The sequence below is a fragment of the Oryx dammah genome, unplaced genomic scaffold (assembly GCF_014754425.2).
Source record: "Oryx dammah isolate SB20612 unplaced genomic scaffold, SCBI_Odam_1.1 HiC_scaffold_10, whole genome shotgun sequence".
Lineage (NCBI taxonomy): Eukaryota > Metazoa > Chordata > Mammalia > Artiodactyla > Bovidae > Oryx > Oryx dammah.
In genome coordinates this window covers 46,735,130-46,753,431 of record NW_024070194.1, presented here as the reverse complement: position 1 = coordinate 46,753,431, position 18,302 = coordinate 46,735,130, and the positions used below count along the sequence as shown (strand labels likewise).

Genomic DNA, 18,302 nt, shown 5'->3' with positions numbered 1-18,302 from the left:
TTCCCCAGGGCCGCTTCCCCAGGTGTAACTCCTCCCTGCAGGATGACTGTTTCTGCACCTGAGATTTTGATTGGCGTCCACCCTGGGGAAGCAGGCAGATAAAAGCATTGCTTTAAAAACCTGAGTTCAGCAGCAGGTGGTTTGAAAAGTGAATTCCAGTGGAAAGACCAGAAGCCAGTGACCTGTGGCCCTGATGGAGAGTGTTTGGGGCCTTGGAATGGGGTAGTGTTCTTGGAAGCAGCCAGGAAAGGGCCAAGAGAGAAGGCAGGCCAGTTTCTCAGGAGGGTCTGGGGTGGTGCAGATTAAGTTTGGAGAGAGTGAAATATCCAAATAGAAAGGTCCATACAGTAGTTGGAAATAAAGGGTTGATGCTCCAATTATTCGTTAGAAATGGGTTTACCTTTTTGGTAGAGGAATGAAAGGCTTAGGAAAACGTGGAGCAGATGGGCCTGTTTGTGTCTTTTTATTCATGATTGAACGTGACCTCTTAACAAGCTAATCAGAAACTATAGTGCTTGAATTAGTGCATACAACTAACACAGTGTTTATGAATCAAAATATTTATGTTAAATGGCAGCCTTTAAATATTAGTTTGCCACCTTATAAGCAGATTGCTTTTTTTGGTCTTTTTTTTTTTTTTTTTTTCAATCTTAAAGAAAGTAACATTTGGGGACTTCTCTAGCCGTCCAGTGGTTAAGCCTTCGCCTTACAATGCAGGAGGTGTGGGTTTGATTCCTTGTCAGGGAGTTAGGATCCTGCATTGCCTTGTGGCCAAAAAAAACAAAACATAAACAATATTGTAACAAATTCAATAAGGACTTTAAAAATGTCCACATTAAAAAAAAAGTCTTTAAAAAAGGGGTAAAATTTTATTTGGTAATTTTATGCAACCAGTTAGTGGATTAAAAAGATTAATTAAAGGAAGACAAAAAATTAAAGTTTAAAGCAATAAGAGAAAAAATGTTTATTTTAAAGTCATTTTTCCCTTCAGTTGATAACTCCTACATGTTAACACTGTGAAGAGCTAGATATATGAAGGCTGGGGAAAGAAGGGCTTTTTAAATTCAGAAATGTGGTATCAGCCTAGAGTATGATTGTGGGGCCAACTTTGTTCCCAAGTTCTAGAAGGGTGACCGTGGCATCTGATCACAGGTCACTCAGCAGAGAGTGGGTGGCGTAGGCTGCTCAGTGGCAGCTTATGATCATGGCGAAGCATCACATATTAATCCTCTTCCGCCATCCGTGATGTGTTGGTGAGAGCTAGTGACTAATTTATTTATTCTCTGTGATTAAACTTGTGTTGGTTTCACCTTTCACGTGAGCCAGGGATCTTGATGGTTCTTCTTCTGTTATGTATCCACAAGCTCTGAATCCTCAGGCCATGAGATGTGAAGATACATGGTGGTTCCCCCAGCTCAGCAGTGACAAGGACTCTACTTCAGGGCAACATCTATTAATAGAGGATGTCACATCAGAAATCCCAGGAGGCTTCTGAAGAGACTTTCCAGGCTCCTTCCCTGGAATGTCTCGATTTCCTCTCTGGAGGAGTATTCTTGGCAAAGACATTTTCAGACTTAAAAACCTTTGTTAAAGACTGCATTTGTGGGGCTCAGTTCCTGCATGATCGTCCACGAATTGATTAAGACACACACATAGACACACACACACACACACACATACACACTCACACACACGTGACCTTCATTGGTTAGAAAGTTCTCCTAAGTGGAAGCTGGGAGTTATATGGTTTTTCATCAGGGGAATTTTGATGTACTTTGTGTCAATTACAGTTAATTAAATTCCTTTCCCATTACTTGGTTTTGGGGATGGAGTGGCAGGTAGTGTGATCCCTGTTTCATTGGTGGAAAAGTTGAGAAATACTTCACTCCAGGCCACACAGAAGGTGGCTGTCGGCCGGGAAGGTGTCCAGGGTCTATGGTTATTGCTCGTTGCCTGGTTGCTCTGTCCCTCTGTCCAGAAGCTCAGAGCCCAGGGGACCCAAAGGCCTCACTGTTGAACTATTTTCTCCTCCTATTTTCTCTCATGTTTGGTTTTTTTTTTTCACTCTGAGTAAGTGACTGGTTACGCATGGACTACTTCTGCACAAAGGAATTCAGTGTTCATTTTTGGGAGGCAGTATCAGAGTACACTAGGGTTTTACTTAAAAAGATGGAAAAGAATGTGACAGAGCAGTGCTATTATTATTAAAAAGAATCTTCCAAAAATGGGAAACAGCGGTCACTGCTTATGCATCCAGATAAACTCCAGTAGTTGAGAAGGAAAATTAGTACCATTTTCCTGAGAAACATGCTTTAAGTTAATACATATGTTTTGACAGTGTTATGAGTTGATTTTGAAAATAGTCTCCAAGATGAAAAGAGTGGGAGGACTTTAAAAAAAGTTCCCTGATACTCATCAGAAGATATTTCAATTCCATTTTCTAATGAAATTCCTACTCAGCAGAGTCTGCATGTACATTTTCTTAAATAGTGTGAAGTGGAAGTATTAGTCGCTCAGCTGTATACAACTCTTTGCAACCATATGAACTGCAGCCTGCCAGACTCCTCTGTCCATGGGGTTCTCCAGGCAAGAATACTGGAGTGGGTAGCCATTCCCTTCCCCAGGGGACCTTCCCAACTCGGGATCGAACCTTGGTCTCTTGCATTGCAGGCAGATTCTTTACTGTCTGAGCCACCAGAGAAACCGCTACATAGTGTAGTTTAAGAATTTCACTTATTCAGATTGAGATGTGTGACTTGTATAATGCCCACTAAGAAAGGATTAGTCATCTTTTATTTTTATAGCAGAAGAGACGGTGGAAGTGGTGAAGGGGCCTCACCCTCTGAGCTCTACAGATACAGCAGTAACTTGTTTTCAGTTTTTGAGCTTTAAACTTGCTTTGCCTCTGGGCAATCATAAATAAAAGAGTGGAGAAAAAGCAAAGATAACTATATGGCTATGGTAAATACACCATTGAATCGTAACCATGTGTATGGCCCCTAGCTCGCATTATGCAATCACATCCACTTAACTACTGAAAAATGACAATATGAAAAATCTCTAGGGAGGTCTCTCTTAAGGTTTAACTCTATTCATTCTCTCAAGAACATGTACCACTAACTAGTTCAGCTAGAGCATAATTAGAGCATACACACTGCCATCTAGCAATTCATATGATTTTTGATTAGAAAGAATATTGATATCTAAGGCAGTTTTGTGTAATGATCTGAAAATGTAACAGATCTGTTCAGTGAATTTACTGACTGATGTGTTTGCAACAACAATATTTTTTATTCCTCAAAGCATGCCTTCCAACCCAAAGTTATTTGAGAGGCTAAATAGAGAAAAGAAGTTTATGTCTAGTTCCCGATTTATGTAATCCAGTAGATGCTTCACTTTTTGGGGTTAAAAACACATGTTACAGAAGTTTGAATGCTGAAGAATTTCTAAGTGTAGGGGTTGAGGAGTAAGAGGTACCAGATTTGATATAAATGATGTTTCATTTCACATATTTCTAGAAATCCTCTGTCCCTTTCTCATCCACTAGCCTCTGAGCTTCCTGCTGGCAGGGGCTGTGGATCCTAATCCAGCTCTTGGTCTGGCTGGCAATGCCCTGCTGATACTTCTGTGACACACAGAGGCTGTCAGAGGCTTGTGTTCCTCTTCCGGTCCATCCTTTATCTCCTCTGTATTTAGAGTATTATAAGATAACACATTGACATATGCTCATTGTACCTATTCAAGCCACACAAAAGAATAAATGTGAACGCCCTCCAGATGTCTGTGTGTATACATACACATATGTAACTTTCATACATAAAATGAAGTCAGACTATGATTCTACGTTGTACTTTTTGTCTTAATATTTTGTACTCTGTCTTGGTGATCTTTCATATCTACTTTCCTCCTTTTAATTGCTCCATAGTATTTCATTATGCATATATCAGTAATTTAACAATTCCCTTGTTGGTAACCTTTTAGGTTTTCTCCCCAAATCAATTTTTGTTCTGATGATTCAGCCACAGATATTTTTATGTATGCTTCGGACGTTGTATGTATTTCCATAGGATGAGTTGTTTGAAATAGAATTGCTTGCATGAAAGAGTATGCACATTTCAAATGTTGATAGTTCTAATGGGGAGTTGTTGTTCAATGGTGTAAAAGTTCAGTTATGAAAGGTGAACAACTTCTGTAACATTGTACCTGTAGTTAACAATGCTGTTTACACTTAAAAATTATAAGAGGGAGATCTCACATTGTGTTGTGCCATGTGTGAGTCGCTTCAGTCGTGTCTAACTCTGTGACCCCGTGGGCTTTAACCTGCCAGGCTCCTCTGTCCATGAGATTCTCCAGGCAAGAATACTGGAGCGGGTTGCCATGCTCCATTAGCATACAAAAAGTGGGGAGGCATAAAGAAACTTTGGGAGTTGATGAGTATATTAATTGTCTTGATTGTGGTGCTGGTTTCACAGGTATATGAATGTGTCCATCCTCATTAAATTGTGTGCATCAAATATATATAGTATTTTTGTATATCAATTATACCTCAGTAAGGATGTGTTTTTTAAAAAAGAATATGTGCACAGTGAAGTTGGAGAAGTACTGCATTTTTTTATTTTAGAGGGAAATATAATGAAAAGTAATCAACCACATAAAAAATTGATAACTCTCTTCAGAAAATAAACATCCATTTACACTCTATCAGTAATAACATCAAAGGTTTACAACCTCAGACACACAATGAAATCAGCCCAGCTCTTAACAAAACAAAGACCTGATGCCCAGGTACCATTCATGGAAGTTTGGATTTAATTGGTTTGGAATGGGGTCTGGGCATTGATAGTCTTTAAAATCTCCCCAGGGTATTAAAATTACTCAACTAGGATTAAGATTTACTGTTATAAATTTTACCCTGCAGTCTTTTTTTGTTTTATAGGGGGAAAAATGTATCTTATGTGAATTTGCATGTTCCTGATTGTTAGTGAGATTGACACATGAGTTAACATATGAGTTTTGTATTGTGTACCTTGCCTGTTTCCCTGTGTGGATGTCTTTTGATTCTTGATGCAAATTAATCCTTTGTTATGTGCCAGTTTCTCTCAATTTGTCATATGTCAAAGTCAGATGACAGGTTCAGCCACTCTTTCCTTCAGTAATCTGAGTTGCTTCTTTTATCAAATACTGTCATTTCACTTTAAGACTTTGTGTCCAGATCTTCCTACATTGATTTATTTGGATATTCCCATGCTGTTTTAATTATTATAGCTTTGGTATATTTAAATATTTGGCCAGTGAGTTTTCTTAAAATATTTTAAACTACTTTTTGCATATTTTCCATTCCAGATCATCTTGACAATGATTCCAGAACCAAGTTTTTTTTAAAAAAAAAAAAAGCTAAAAAATGCTGCTAGGATTTTGGTTGGCTTACATTAATTTGTAAATTATTTTTGGATAAATTACAGTTTTAATAATGTTGAATTATCCTATTAGGAAATATAGTATGACCATTCACTTATTTAATCTTTACTATACTTCAGTAAAACTTCATAGCTTTTCCTGCATATATTTGCAGCACATTTCTTGTGAGATTCGCTCATAGATATTTTTACTACTATTATTTTGCCAATACTGGGATGGGAACTTTTTTCAGATTACATATTTTGATTTGTTATTCTCAGCTACTCATTTTTGAATATTTCCTTTGTATCCAGTCACTTTACTGAGCTACTGTTATTAATTACCATAATTATTCAGTTCATTCTTGTGAATCTTTCTAGAAAGACTGTTACATTTCCTACAGACTTTTCCTCATTGCTGTAACATTCCAGTAAATCATCAATTTCTGTAAATGTTCCATGGTGATTTAAAAAAAATGCGTAGGGAATCCTTGCATTGTTCCTTAACCATTCCTGACCAAAAAAATAAAATAAAATTCTTAGCAAGCCTGCAATCCAACAATCTGAGCCTAATTTCTTTTTTCTTCTGGAACAGTATTCTCTCTTTTTCCTTGCAGTTTCCTTTTGATTCTCATCTCTTGCAGCCCAGGCTTAAGAGTGCCGAATCTCAGCATAAAATCAGTCTTCAAATAAACAGAAGGCAAAGCAATATGTTTTACTACATCAGCTTATGTGATTCTGTGCCACTCACTTGGGGCTCTGACTCTCGACCATTTCTGCTCCTGAGAGACAAAAAGTGTCTCTGAGCCAAGCCCCGCGCTGGGTGCCTGCCCCCCGTCATCATTAATAAACAGTCGTTGGCAGTGGTCATGGCTCTCGCTCGGTGAGTGGCATGTTTGGAGGAAAAACTGCTGAGGACCTTGGAAGCCAGTTGGATGGCTGTGATGGTTGCATCACCACACCAGGTCTCACCCGCCGCCCTCTGATTGTGGATGGTGGAGACGGGAACAGAGGGACCTCTGCTCCCCTTGCCACCCCTGCCCACCCTGCTGTCTCCCTGAGTCTCACAGGACACCAGGAGGGATGACCCTGTGAGCGTGTCTGCCATCACAGTCCCATCTGCCAACTCTGGCATCCTTTCCTGAACTGGGTTACTTGAAGCCATTACAGCGCCTGATGATTCACCTGAGCCTGCTTTCTGTCCAGACCTCAGCCCAGGCATTCTTTCCTCAGGGGAACCTTCCCTGATGCCCCCGGCCCAGTTAAAGCCTCCCCGCTGTGGGTTTGCCCGGCCCTGTGCCCCTCTCCCTTACAGCCCCGCTCAGACTTAAAGTTTCCGTTTACTGGGATGGACGGACTTTAGAAAATTAAAATCGTTCTTCTCTACTAAACTGTGAGCTCCATAAAAGCAGAGCCCAAGTCTATTTTTGTTTCCCAGGATGTCTCCAGGGCCTGGCATCAGACTTGGCAAGTAGCTAAGTAAATAGTAAGCAAATTTGTTGAATGAAAGAATACAGAAGTGATTTCAGGCAGCTTTCTCTCTGTTTTATTCCTGAATACATTCTTCATCTCAACTTAGACAATGTGTATCGCTTCTTTATCAACAGTAAGGGAGGATATTACTCTATACTGGAGGGGGTAATACTTACTTCAAAAATTTTATTTAAGTCCAGGAAAACATTATCATTATTATTATTTTTAAAAAATCCTCTATTCATCGTTTAAGAAGAAATTTTGAGAAAAGCGAGAAGCAACATTCATCCAGTCTCATCGTGTTTGAAGCGTGATTGCAACCACGCATGAGGGTCTGCTGGTCATGGAAAGGAGCATGAACTGTAAAATATCTGAAGGCTGGCAGAAGTTGGAGATGTTAAAGAAGCAGGAGAGGAAGGAGGACAACTAGCAAAGGAATTGCATTAATTCAAGACATGGAAAAGCTTATTGGAAGCATTCTTCAAAACCCTTCAGAAGCTAGTAAAATAATACTTCACTCTGTTTTTCTCCAGCTCTTAAAAAGCCTCACAAACGTAAATCTCTGATAAAATGTGAAAATAAGTATTGGCAACTAATTACTTTCTCGGGGAGATTTAATTTAAAAGGAGCATATTTGTACTATTTCTCTTCAGTAAGATGTTTATGGCATCTGGTCAAAGTAGAATGGACATTTGAAAATCCTTTGACATAGCTGGTATTTAAAGAATAGCAATTGGCTAACGTTTGTGGCTCTGTACATTGAATATTTTGGCTCCCATCTGCTGGTATTCATTCTGAAAGATTTATAATCCTTTGGGGAATGTGGTCAGTGACAAGAGTAGAAGTAAATCCTGAAATGTGGAAAAACTAACTTTCCCTCATAAAAAACTGTTCTAAAAAAATCCCTCAAGCCTATGAATATGTTTCCAGATTTTCAAAAAAGCTGATTTACAGAAAAAAATTTTTTTCTATAAAGATCTAACTTCTTAATGACAAATGTATATTTTCCATCATTTGGTTTCAAAATTGGCCTAAAGATAGTTCAGCAAAATACAAGATCTTATGTTTGGGGCATCAGCTGCAATTACATGACTTTTAAAAGTTTATGTCATCCGTTATAGTGTAAATAATGAAGTAAAACTCAAAAGGTGGAAATACTCTACAGGAGAAAAATGAAAAGAACTTGAAAGAGGAAGCCAAGCTGGTGCTGAATGTCTAAGCAGAAAACTGCTACCAAAGAAACTAGACACAGGAATAGGGAGTCAGGAAGATTCCCCATCATGTATAACTGGGAATAGCAGGACAGAAATTCTTCTTCAGGGAGTTGGACCTGGTGGGAAGGGCTTTCCTGGCCTGACTGGGGCGGGACACGTTGTTGAACAACTACTTGCTTCCTGCTCAGACTCCTGCTTGTGCTGAGTCTGAAGCCACTGCCTGAAGAATCCTCTTGATCTGAGGCTCTCAGCTTCCATTGTCCAACCCTTAAGAACCCAGCTCTGTTCCTGCAGGTGCCTGGGAGGAACTTTCTGCCTCCTTTTCACCATTTAAATTCAGAAAAAGAGCCTTGTTTAATGAGTTGTTTCTCTTATCTTCTTTGCTTTTCTTTTTTCTATGTTATTTTCCTTAGTTAATTACGGTTAGTATTTAGATTCTCTCTTATGGTTTACAAAATATCTACCTTTTTCTAAGAGAGGCACCAGAGGAACTGGTGTGTGGGGTCCTGTGTCCCAAACAGGGGGTTCATGATACTGACAGTAATGATAGAAGACACAGTGCTTCATGTTTTAAAACCAGCTGTGGGAAAATTGGTGGCATTAAATTTCTCTTGTTATTGAGAAAAAGATGCTAAAAGCTCTAAGAACAAAACTTATTATTTTAAATGTAAGTGATAAAATTAAGGCTCTTGTCATTCTAAACTTAATCTTGAATATAAAAGACAGCCTAGATGACCCAGAGGGAAAATTAGAAGGAAAAGCAGAAATGTCATTCAGAGCACTTTTAGAGATGTGGAGGGAATATTCTGGAAGGGAGCAAGCAGAGTCTCTGAAGCCTAAACATTTATTTCTTCACTTTTTGATGCTCACCCTCTACAGATCCCACTTTAGTTATAAACATATTGTGTTGAATTTATAGGAGGATTGGCATGCATGTATTTGCATGATATGAAGGTGGGAAGCTTGAGTATAATTTCCATTTTTTTGTGCTAAGTCTATCTACCTACACATATAATATATATATATATAATATAGCAATGTAAAGCCATGATTAGCAAATGATAGTAATTATAATTTGAAGATGTCTTCCCTCAAAAAAAGAAAAATATGTATTTAGGCCGTTGCTACTGTGTTTTGACATAGAAACCCAAGGCTGTCTTATGAACACCTTTTGCATAAAATAGCTTTTTCTTGGCTCCGTTAGAAGTATTGCTTTTCTGTCTTATTAACTATTCTAGGAACTCTTATTTAGCAGCCACTCTCAATAGCAGTAGCAGTAATATATGCATGTAGAAGTAATATATGCTGTGTTCTTAAAAATTTCTCAAAGCATTAATGATCAGTGGATGTTACTTAATTTCAGCAATGAATTCTTATTTAATTTCCTAGCAGGCCTGATTCACTGATCATCATTAAAAAATTTTTATATCTCTTGGATTTTTTGAAGAAGCTGTTCCCCACTGCTCTTTACATGTGGTGATTAGCTAAACAGACGTTGATTTGCATGTTATTTGGCCAGCATTTCATTCATGACATTTCTCTCCTTCAGTCCACCCATTGGTTCCCAGGTTTTAGGGGAATCACTTCCTCTTTCCCAGCCTCACAGCCTCACCCTGCTTATTCTCCATCCCACATGGATCACTGTGCTGCCTACCAGGCAGTTTGCTTTCTGCACGTTTTCTGTGTTCTAGACTATACTGTGTACATCTGTAAGAATAACTTTCAGACACAGTTTGCACTGCAGCTCACACAGTTCAGGGACTGCCTGTAACCCCACGCAAACCTCACCTTCCTCAGAACCTCTCTCAAGGCTTGCCCCTGACTCTATTTAATATCATAATTCCACCTGATGTTGCAGCTGTTTAAAGCAGACAGACCACCTTAACATGGTCGACTCTTAATTGGAATAATGTTTTATGACACCCTGGACAGCTTTCTTGTGCTTTAGCTCAGCATGATCCATTTAACAAATTATAACCCACTCAGAGAATTTTAAAAAACGAAACATGCTGTGTATGGGGACACACACTTCCCAGTTCATGGATTCATCAACGTTTAGTAAATTTCTATGGGAGCGTGATCTTATTTAACCTTTCTGTGGCCTTGGGTCTTTGCAGGGAGGAAATCAGACGGCTACCGTGATTGCATTGTGTTCAATGAAGGATTTTAACTTAGCACAAGAGACCTGCCAGTTGGCGATCAGGGATGTTGGAGGCCTTGAAGTTTTAATAAATTTACTTGAGACAGATGAAGTCAAATGTAAGGTGAGTGTCTTGATCACAGTGGACGAGGAGCCTTGATACACATGTGCTTCTCATGCGTCTCTTCACGTGTTTCTCTTCTCAGTGCTGGGCATCTGCCCTTCCTGTTGCTTGTTGCTGGTCTTTAATTTTTACTGATAACTCACTTCTACTACAATTAGCTACCTTTGTCAACTCTCTGTTTTTCTTCCTTGTCTTTTTGGCTTCTTTCCATTAGCTTATGCTTCTTAAATGATGAATGTTTGTTTATTTAACTGCAGGAAAATGCAGGGACTTGGGGGATGTATATAACACCTGGGAATAAACAGTTCCCTTAAAAGACTTAATTGGGGAAGGATTTTAGGTAGACTTGGAATTTTTAAAAAATATAGCACTGGTTCTGCGTTAAGCACCCATTCATCTGTAACTTTTTCTTCTCATTTAGATTGGTTCATTAAAAATCCTGAAGGAAATCAGTCATAATCCTCAAATCAGACGTAATATTGTTGACCTTGGGGGCTTACCAGTTATGGTTAATATACTTGATTCTCCACATAAGAGTCTGAAATGCTTGGCAGCTGAGACAATTGCGAATGTTGCCAAGTTTAGGAGAGCCCGGCGGGTGGTAAGACGCCATGGAGGCATCACCAAGCTGGTGAGTAGGTGCCACTCATGGGGGCGGGTATCCCCTGTCCTTTCCTGCTCCTCCTGGACACTCAGTAACACCTGGCTATGTTCTGGGAATCTTTTTCTTGTGTAACATGCCCTTGAAAATTATTTTTGTGTATGTACGTTGGCAAGCAGCCAAAAAAGCATGTTCAACCTAATTTTTCAAAGAAATAATGAATTTTTAAAAATAGATGTCATTTTCATCTATCACACAGGTGGGGATACACTCATATGCAGGGGAGGCAGTGGCGGCGAGAGGGTGGTGACTGACTTCATTCAGTCTGAGACTGCCACAACAGTGTTCATCAACTATAGTCCAATATTAAATAAGCAGTTTGAAAAAAAGAGGCTGACAGTGGATGAAGCCCTCTGCAGTGGGACACCGTCTGGAGACCCACATCCTATGAGGAGATGGAGATAATTGCCCCCACAGAGACAGAGCGGCAGACACTCATCCTACTGTTACTTACAGAAGTGAGAACTGAAAACAACATGTTTTACAGGATGAGATTAGTAAAACCATAAGTGACACATCCATAAGAAGTATCCATTGTCAGCTGTCAGTATTGTTTCTTAGAAGTTTATTTAGTAACAAGGAATAAATGTATGTGTGAAAGTGAAAGTGTTAATCACTCAGTCATGTCCAACTCTTTGCGACCCCATGGACTGTAGCTCGCCAGACTCCTCGAACAGAGGAATTTCCCAGGAAGAATATGGGAGTGGGTTGCCATTTCCTTCTCCGGGATCTTCCTGACCCAGGAATTGAACCTGGGGCTCCTGCATTGCAGGCAGATGCTTTACCATCTGAGCCACCAGGGAAGCCCCAAATATATGTTTAATATTATATAAAATCATCACAGGATTAAAAACTAATGATATCCATGATCCCAGTTTTTAAAGACCTTAGCTAACAAGTGTAGAAAAATCACTTGAAATACACAAAATTGTTCCTAAGGGGTTTTCTCTGAAATGACTACCAACTTTCCTCCCTACATTGGCCAGTTTGTTATATTACATATATAATCAGAAAACATGATTATTTCAGTAACTGTCACTGGAAGAAAGAAGCTGGCTCAGGGTCTCTGCCCCACCAGGAGGGATATTTATAACGTGCTGTATGGAAGTGCGTTTTCATCCTCACTGTGTCTTGAGTCGCTCCCACAGCATTTATCACACTGGATGACATCACCGCTTTCCTACTTTATGTTTCTTGAAGATGAGAAACATGTCTTATTCATCTCAGTGTCATCCTCAGCACCTTACCCAGGACCTCACACACATTAACAGTTAAGAAATATCTATTGAATCAATGCAGATTCCATGTGAATATGTACATGGTGAAACATGTTCAGAAATTTCCTGGAAGAGATGCTGTGTAGTCAGTTGTAATCTGTAGAGCACTAAAGCTTAGAGTTATTTGCCTCACAAATAAGATGGACTTGTGGCTGGATAGATGGATGAATAGATAGCTATGTAATGAAACAGATGTGGAAAAATGGTAATTATAGAACCTAGGGGATGGATGTGTGGATGTTGCCACATGAATATTTCAGCCTTCATGAATATTTGAAAATTTTCATAATAAACTGTGGAGAGAAAGGGAATTATTACTTTGATTATCATTATTCTGCTTAAATAATGAATCATGTGATAGGCTGGTGTGACTGTCCACCAAAACTGCTTCATAAGAATGATACAACAATAAAATGTTTTTATGGGCATCTTATGCAACGTGTGTTGTAGACTGGAGTTTGGACAATTGCAGTCACCTAATCAAAATAATGCCATCTATTTAATTTTAATTCTAAATATATAGCTTTAAATGGAGTATATAGAAATAGTGAATGTTGTACAACTGAAAATAATAAAACATTGTAAATCAACTACACTTCAATAAAAATTTTAAACATTTAAATTAATAAAGATAGAAAAAATTTTAAATAAATTTTAAAAAGAGAGATGAAGAGAGGAGAGGTCAGTTGCATCTTGAAAGGTGAACAGGTATGTGTTAGGCAGACACATCAGGGAAAAGCGTTTAAAGATGGAGCTGTGCTGGCAAAGCCTGGAGCTAGCAAACAACACTGCATGCTTGGAAAGTAGGTGGTGTAACATGACCAGGCCCAGGATGAGATGGACTGAGCAGTGAGATGAAGCTGGAGGACCATGAGGATCACACACAGTCTTATCCAGTAAGCTATGGAGACTGGACTTGGTACAGTTAGAGTAACCAATGGGCAGGTCCTTTTAGAAAGTTCTCCCTGTGATCAAGCCCATCTTCCTGCTGTCCTGTGCCCAGAAGTTACCTGAGAGCCACTAAATAGTCTCCACCCTTGTCCTTGGGTGGGGACCATGTGCTGTGCTGTGTAGACCATGTGCTTGTGTATGTGTGCTCAGTCGACTTTTTGCCACCCATGGACTGTGGCTTGTCAGGCTCCTCTGTTCATGGGATTCTCCCCCCAAGAATACTGGAGTCGGTTGCCATTTCCTTCTCTAGGGGATCTTCCTGAGCCAGGAATCGAATCCGAGATTCCCGTATCTCCTGCACTGGTAGGCAGACTCTTCACCACTGAGCCACCTGAGAGGTCCAATTAGACCATGAGTGAGCACTAATTAAAGGCAGTGTCCTCTCTCTATGATCTTGGAATTAGGAATCAGTGGAAGTAGGAATTGTCTGCTGCTCCTTTCTAAAAGGCAGTCAAGACTAAGTGGGCAGTATCCATGGAATTTGGTCTCTGGTGAGAGAGGAATGGAGAAGACATGCGGGGGATAAAGACAGCTCAGGGTGGCTGGCTTCACACCCTGTCCTTCATGGGCAGCCTGACACCCCGCTGTGTGCATGCACCTTGCCTCTCCCTTGAGGGCTTCGGTGACTGGTTACTGCAGAGAGGAAAGAGGGTCCTGACAGCTGTGCATTTGGTCCAGTAGGTTTTGAAAATTCAGGGTGATGGCTGTGTCCTCCAGAAAGGCCTCATGGTTTTAGGCGTGTACAGGCCAGAGAACTTTTCAGTTCTCTCTGTAAAGTTCTCACGGCTCTAGGGAGCCTACTTTCTGAGATACCAGGAATCAGGATGTGGTTTGCAAATCTTCCTCATTAGACGTCAGAGCCATATTAAGAAAATGCTATCTTGGGGGGATTAAATTTCATGTGGGAAGGAAATATAAAAGCTCCCAAATCTGAAGGACGTTGTTTTGAAGGTTCTGTGTGTTCTTTTGACTGCTGAAAGTTAATTTCTTAAAGGATTCTTATTTTTGAGGGAGGTGAGCTTAGTAGCAACCCTGAGGTGATTGCAGGATGGGTTGTCTTTTTCTTTTTTCAAATAGTATTTTATTTTTTTAACTTAATTTTTATTGGAGTATAGATGCTTTACAATGTTGTATTAGTTTCTACTGTACAGCAAAGAAAATCAGCTATCTATATACATATATCCCCTCTTTTTTTGGATTTCCTTCACATTTAGGTCACCATAGAGCCCTGAGTAGAGTTCCCTGTGCTATACAATAGGTTCTCATTAATTATCTATTTTATGTACATAGTATCAATAGTGTGTGTGTCTGTATATATATATATATATATATATATATATATATATATATATCAGTCCCAGTCTCCCAGTTCATTCCACCAACCCCTTCCCCTTGGTATCCATACATTTGTTCTCTACATCTGTGTCTCTGTTTCTGCTTTGCAAATAAGATCATCTATGCCACTTTTCTAACACGTACACCCACATATATGTGTAAATATAGGTATGATATTTGTCTTTCGCGTTCTGGCTTGATTCACTCTGTGTAACAGTCTCTCAGTCCATCCGGGTCTCTACAGATGACCCAGTTTCATTCCTTCTATGGCTGAGTAATATTCCATCATATAGATGCACCACATCTTCTTTATCTGTTCCTCTGTTGGTGGACAGTTGGGTTGCTGCCAGGTCCTGGCTATTGTGAGTGGTTTAAAGATCTCCGTATGTGTTGTATTGATCTGCCCTCGCAGGTCGCTCTGCTTGACTGTAGGAAGCATTCTGCAGAACCTGCTCAGTCCAGCCTGTATGAGACCCGAGACGTGGAGGTGGCCCGCTGTGGGGCGCTGGCACTGTGGAGCTGCAGCAAGAGCTATGCGAACAAAGAGGCCATTCGTAAAGCAGGAGGCATCCCTTTGTTGGCTCGGCTCCTGAAGACTTCTCATGAAAACATGCTTATCCCGGTGGTGGGGACGTTGCAGGAATGTGCCTCAGAGGTACACAGGCCAGCTCTGCCCACTGTGCTCTAATTTACCTTGACTTCCTTTAGTGGAAAAATAACTTATGATAACTACTAAGGAATTTGTTTTTAAGAAGACACAATTCTTTTACAAAAGCGAGAGATTTTCTAATCAGATAGAAAATTAATTACAATGGTGTTAGTCGCTCAGTCATGTCTAACTCTTTGTGACCCCATAGACTGTGGCCTGCAAGGCTCCTATGTTGATGGAATTCTCCAGGCAAAAATACTGGAGTGAGTTGTCATTTCCTACTCTAGGGGATCTTCCTGACCTAGTGATTGAACCTAGGTCTCCTGCATTGCAGGCAGATTCTTGACTGACTGAGCCACCAGGGAAGCCCAATTACATTGGTACCTGGGTGATATATTTTTTAAAATGTTGACTAAATTCTCTTACTGTTATATCAGTATGTTAAGCTCAGACTATGGTGTTTATTAAGAAAGTTTGTTCAGTGTTGTTATTAACAAATGTGAATAGACACATTTATGCCTATTTAAGCGTTGTATAACTATTGAAGTTTATTTTCCTAGGAAAACTACCGAGCTGCAATCAAAGCTGAAAGGATAATTGAAAATCTGGTAAAGAACCTGAACAGTGAAAATGAACAGCTGCAGGAGCATTGCGCCATGGCCATCTACCAGGTACAATGGGCTCTCCTGCGTGGAGTTTAAGGTGGTGTTTCATGAGGTCCCATTGCCTGGGGGTGGGATTCAGGAATCTGCATATATAAGAACCCCTAGGGATTTTGATGCACACGTAGGTCTGAGAACTACTATTCTGTTATGATGTGCTTTGTGTAAAATAGCCAGATATGTACATGGTGGCTCTGTGTTGCCTTTCATATGTCCTATTCAAACACAATAGTTTTGGGAAATACATCTCTCACCAAGATGCAATAGATGAATGAGTGGGTGTATTCCTGTTTTACCTTTTTATTAATTTTATCTTTTTATTTATTTGCTTTTTAAATCTTCATTAACTCTTTGTGAGTTACAAGTTCCATAGTATACCAAAACACCAAATTAGAATGGTAAAGGGGACAGAGAGCTGGTCTTGACAGATTTGTCTCTGGCTGGCTACAAGCAGCACCAATTTCTGCCTAATCAGAGTAGATTTCCTAGAAGAACACATTTTAAATGTGCAAAGTGAGAGAATGAGCCAGAAAGATGGAGTCAGAGGAAGGTTCATGTCAGTGAAGAGTTGTGTTAGTTTTCTGGAGCTGCAATAACTGTACATGAGTGAAAGTGTTAGTCGCTCCGTTGTGTCCGACTCTTTGTGACCACATGGACTGTAGCCCACCAGGCTCCTCTGTCCATGGAAAGTCTCCAGGCAAAGATGCTGGAGTGTGTTGCCATGCACAGTGGGTGGTTCAATGACAAGAAAGGCGGTTTCTTCACAGTTCTGGAAGCTGGAAGTCTCAGGGGAGGTGTCAGCAGGATTATTTTCTTCTGGGCAATCTCTCCTTGGCTTGTGGACGGACATCTTCACATTCCCCTGCTCTCCTCCCTCTGTCTTCACATGTCTTCCTCTGTGGCCTGATGTCCTCTTCTTATAAGGACACCTGGCACTCTGGACGCAAGCCCACCTCCGTGATCTCATATAACTGTAACTACCTTCATCACATTCTGACATAGGGGGGTGAGGCCCTCAACATCTGAGTTGTGAGAGGAAACAGCTCACACATAGCAGGGATATATCAAACTTTTGCATTTTTAGTTTTTATGTAATTTTAAGGGTTACTTTCCGTATACAGTTATCACAGAGCTTCCCAGGTGACGGTAGTAATAAAGAACCCACCTGCAAATGCAGGAGCTGTAAGAGACACAAGTTTGATCCCTTGTTCGGGAAGATCCTTTCATGGAGGGCATGGTGGCCCACTCCAGTATTCTTGCTTGGGAAATCCCACGGACAGAGGAGCCTGGCAGGCTGCAGTCTATAGGGTCGCAAAGAGTTGGACATGACTTAAGCGACTAGCATGCCTAGTTATTGCAGAATATTGGCTGTATTCCCACGTGGTACAGTGCATCCTTAATCCTGTCTCATCCACAGTACCTGTCCCGCCCCCTCACCCCCGGGATGCCCCTCTCCCCCACTGTAACGACTAGGCTGATCTCTAGATCTGTGAGTCTGCTTCTTTTATGTTATATTCACGTTTGTTGTCTTTTTTAGGTTCCACATATAAGCAACAGCATACAGTATTTCTCTCTCTCTGACTTACTTTATTTAGCATAATGCCCTTCAAGTCCTTCCGCGGGCTGTACCTGGCACATATGGTACATGACAGGCAGCCCACAACCTTAGAGCCCAATCGTATGCTTAGAATAGCAAATCTCGGCTGCATGTGTCATCTCTTGGCTTCATAAATTGGGAAGCATCATGAGTTGGGAACAGCTATGCAGTCTTCCCCGGTGGCTCAGATGGTAAGGCGTCTGCCCGCAATGCGGGAGACCCGGGTTCGATCCCTGGGTTGGGAAGATCTCCTGGAGAAGGAAACGGCAACCCACTCCAGTACTCTTGCCTGGAGAATCCCACGGACGGAGGAGCCTGGTAGGCTGCAGTCCATGGGGTCGCAAAGAGTCGGACACGACTGAGCGACTTCACTTTCACTTTTCACTGTGCAGTCTTAGTGTTATTTCAGAGGATAACACAAACATACGGATAAACATGTATGAATAAAATGTCGGTTGCTGTCCCTACCACCCGCTGCTCTGGGCTCTGTTGGGGAAATTCCTCACTTTGGGGGTTATTAAAGATCTGGCTGAACTCCCTTCCCTCATCTGTCTTCTCTACTGTGTTTTCCCAAGGCTGTGGGTTACGTCACTGCAGAAATTCTCCTGCCATGCGTGTCATTTTCTAGGTTCCTCACTGACCTTGCCTCTGTCTTGGTAGAAGCCCAGATTACCCCAGAACTGGCTTGGGAGGTTAACCCAGGATATAAACACTGCTAATATTCCCAAAACCACGTAAAGGAAGAGAGACACTGTCAGACAGTGGCCAGTATAGACTAGAATTATGTCTTACTGGAAGGCTGTTTCAGAAAATGACACTCTTT

At 40.7% G+C, this 18,302-nt stretch overlaps 1 protein-coding gene and 1 non-coding gene across 4 annotated transcripts in view; one reads left to right on the top strand and one right to left on the bottom strand.

The window, feature by feature from the left end:
• The window catches only part of ODAD2 (outer dynein arm docking complex subunit 2), a 162,122-nt gene that overhangs the window by 58,365 nt on the left and 85,455 nt on the right, over positions 1-18,302 (top strand). For all 3 annotated transcript variants that reach the window (XM_040248019.1, XM_040248017.1, XM_040248018.1), the window contains 4 exons: positions 10,201-10,347; positions 10,769-10,978; positions 14,984-15,226; positions 15,781-15,891. In XM_040248019.1, the coding sequence (XP_040103953.1) occupies positions 10,201-10,347; positions 10,769-10,978; positions 14,984-15,226; positions 15,781-15,891 (711 nt within the window). The remainder of the gene's footprint in view (positions 1-10,200; positions 10,348-10,768; positions 10,979-14,983; positions 15,227-15,780; positions 15,892-18,302) is intronic.
• TRNAC-GCA lies at positions 11,739-11,811 on the bottom strand. The gene has a single exon. It is a non-coding gene; the product is annotated as a tRNA-Cys (tRNA).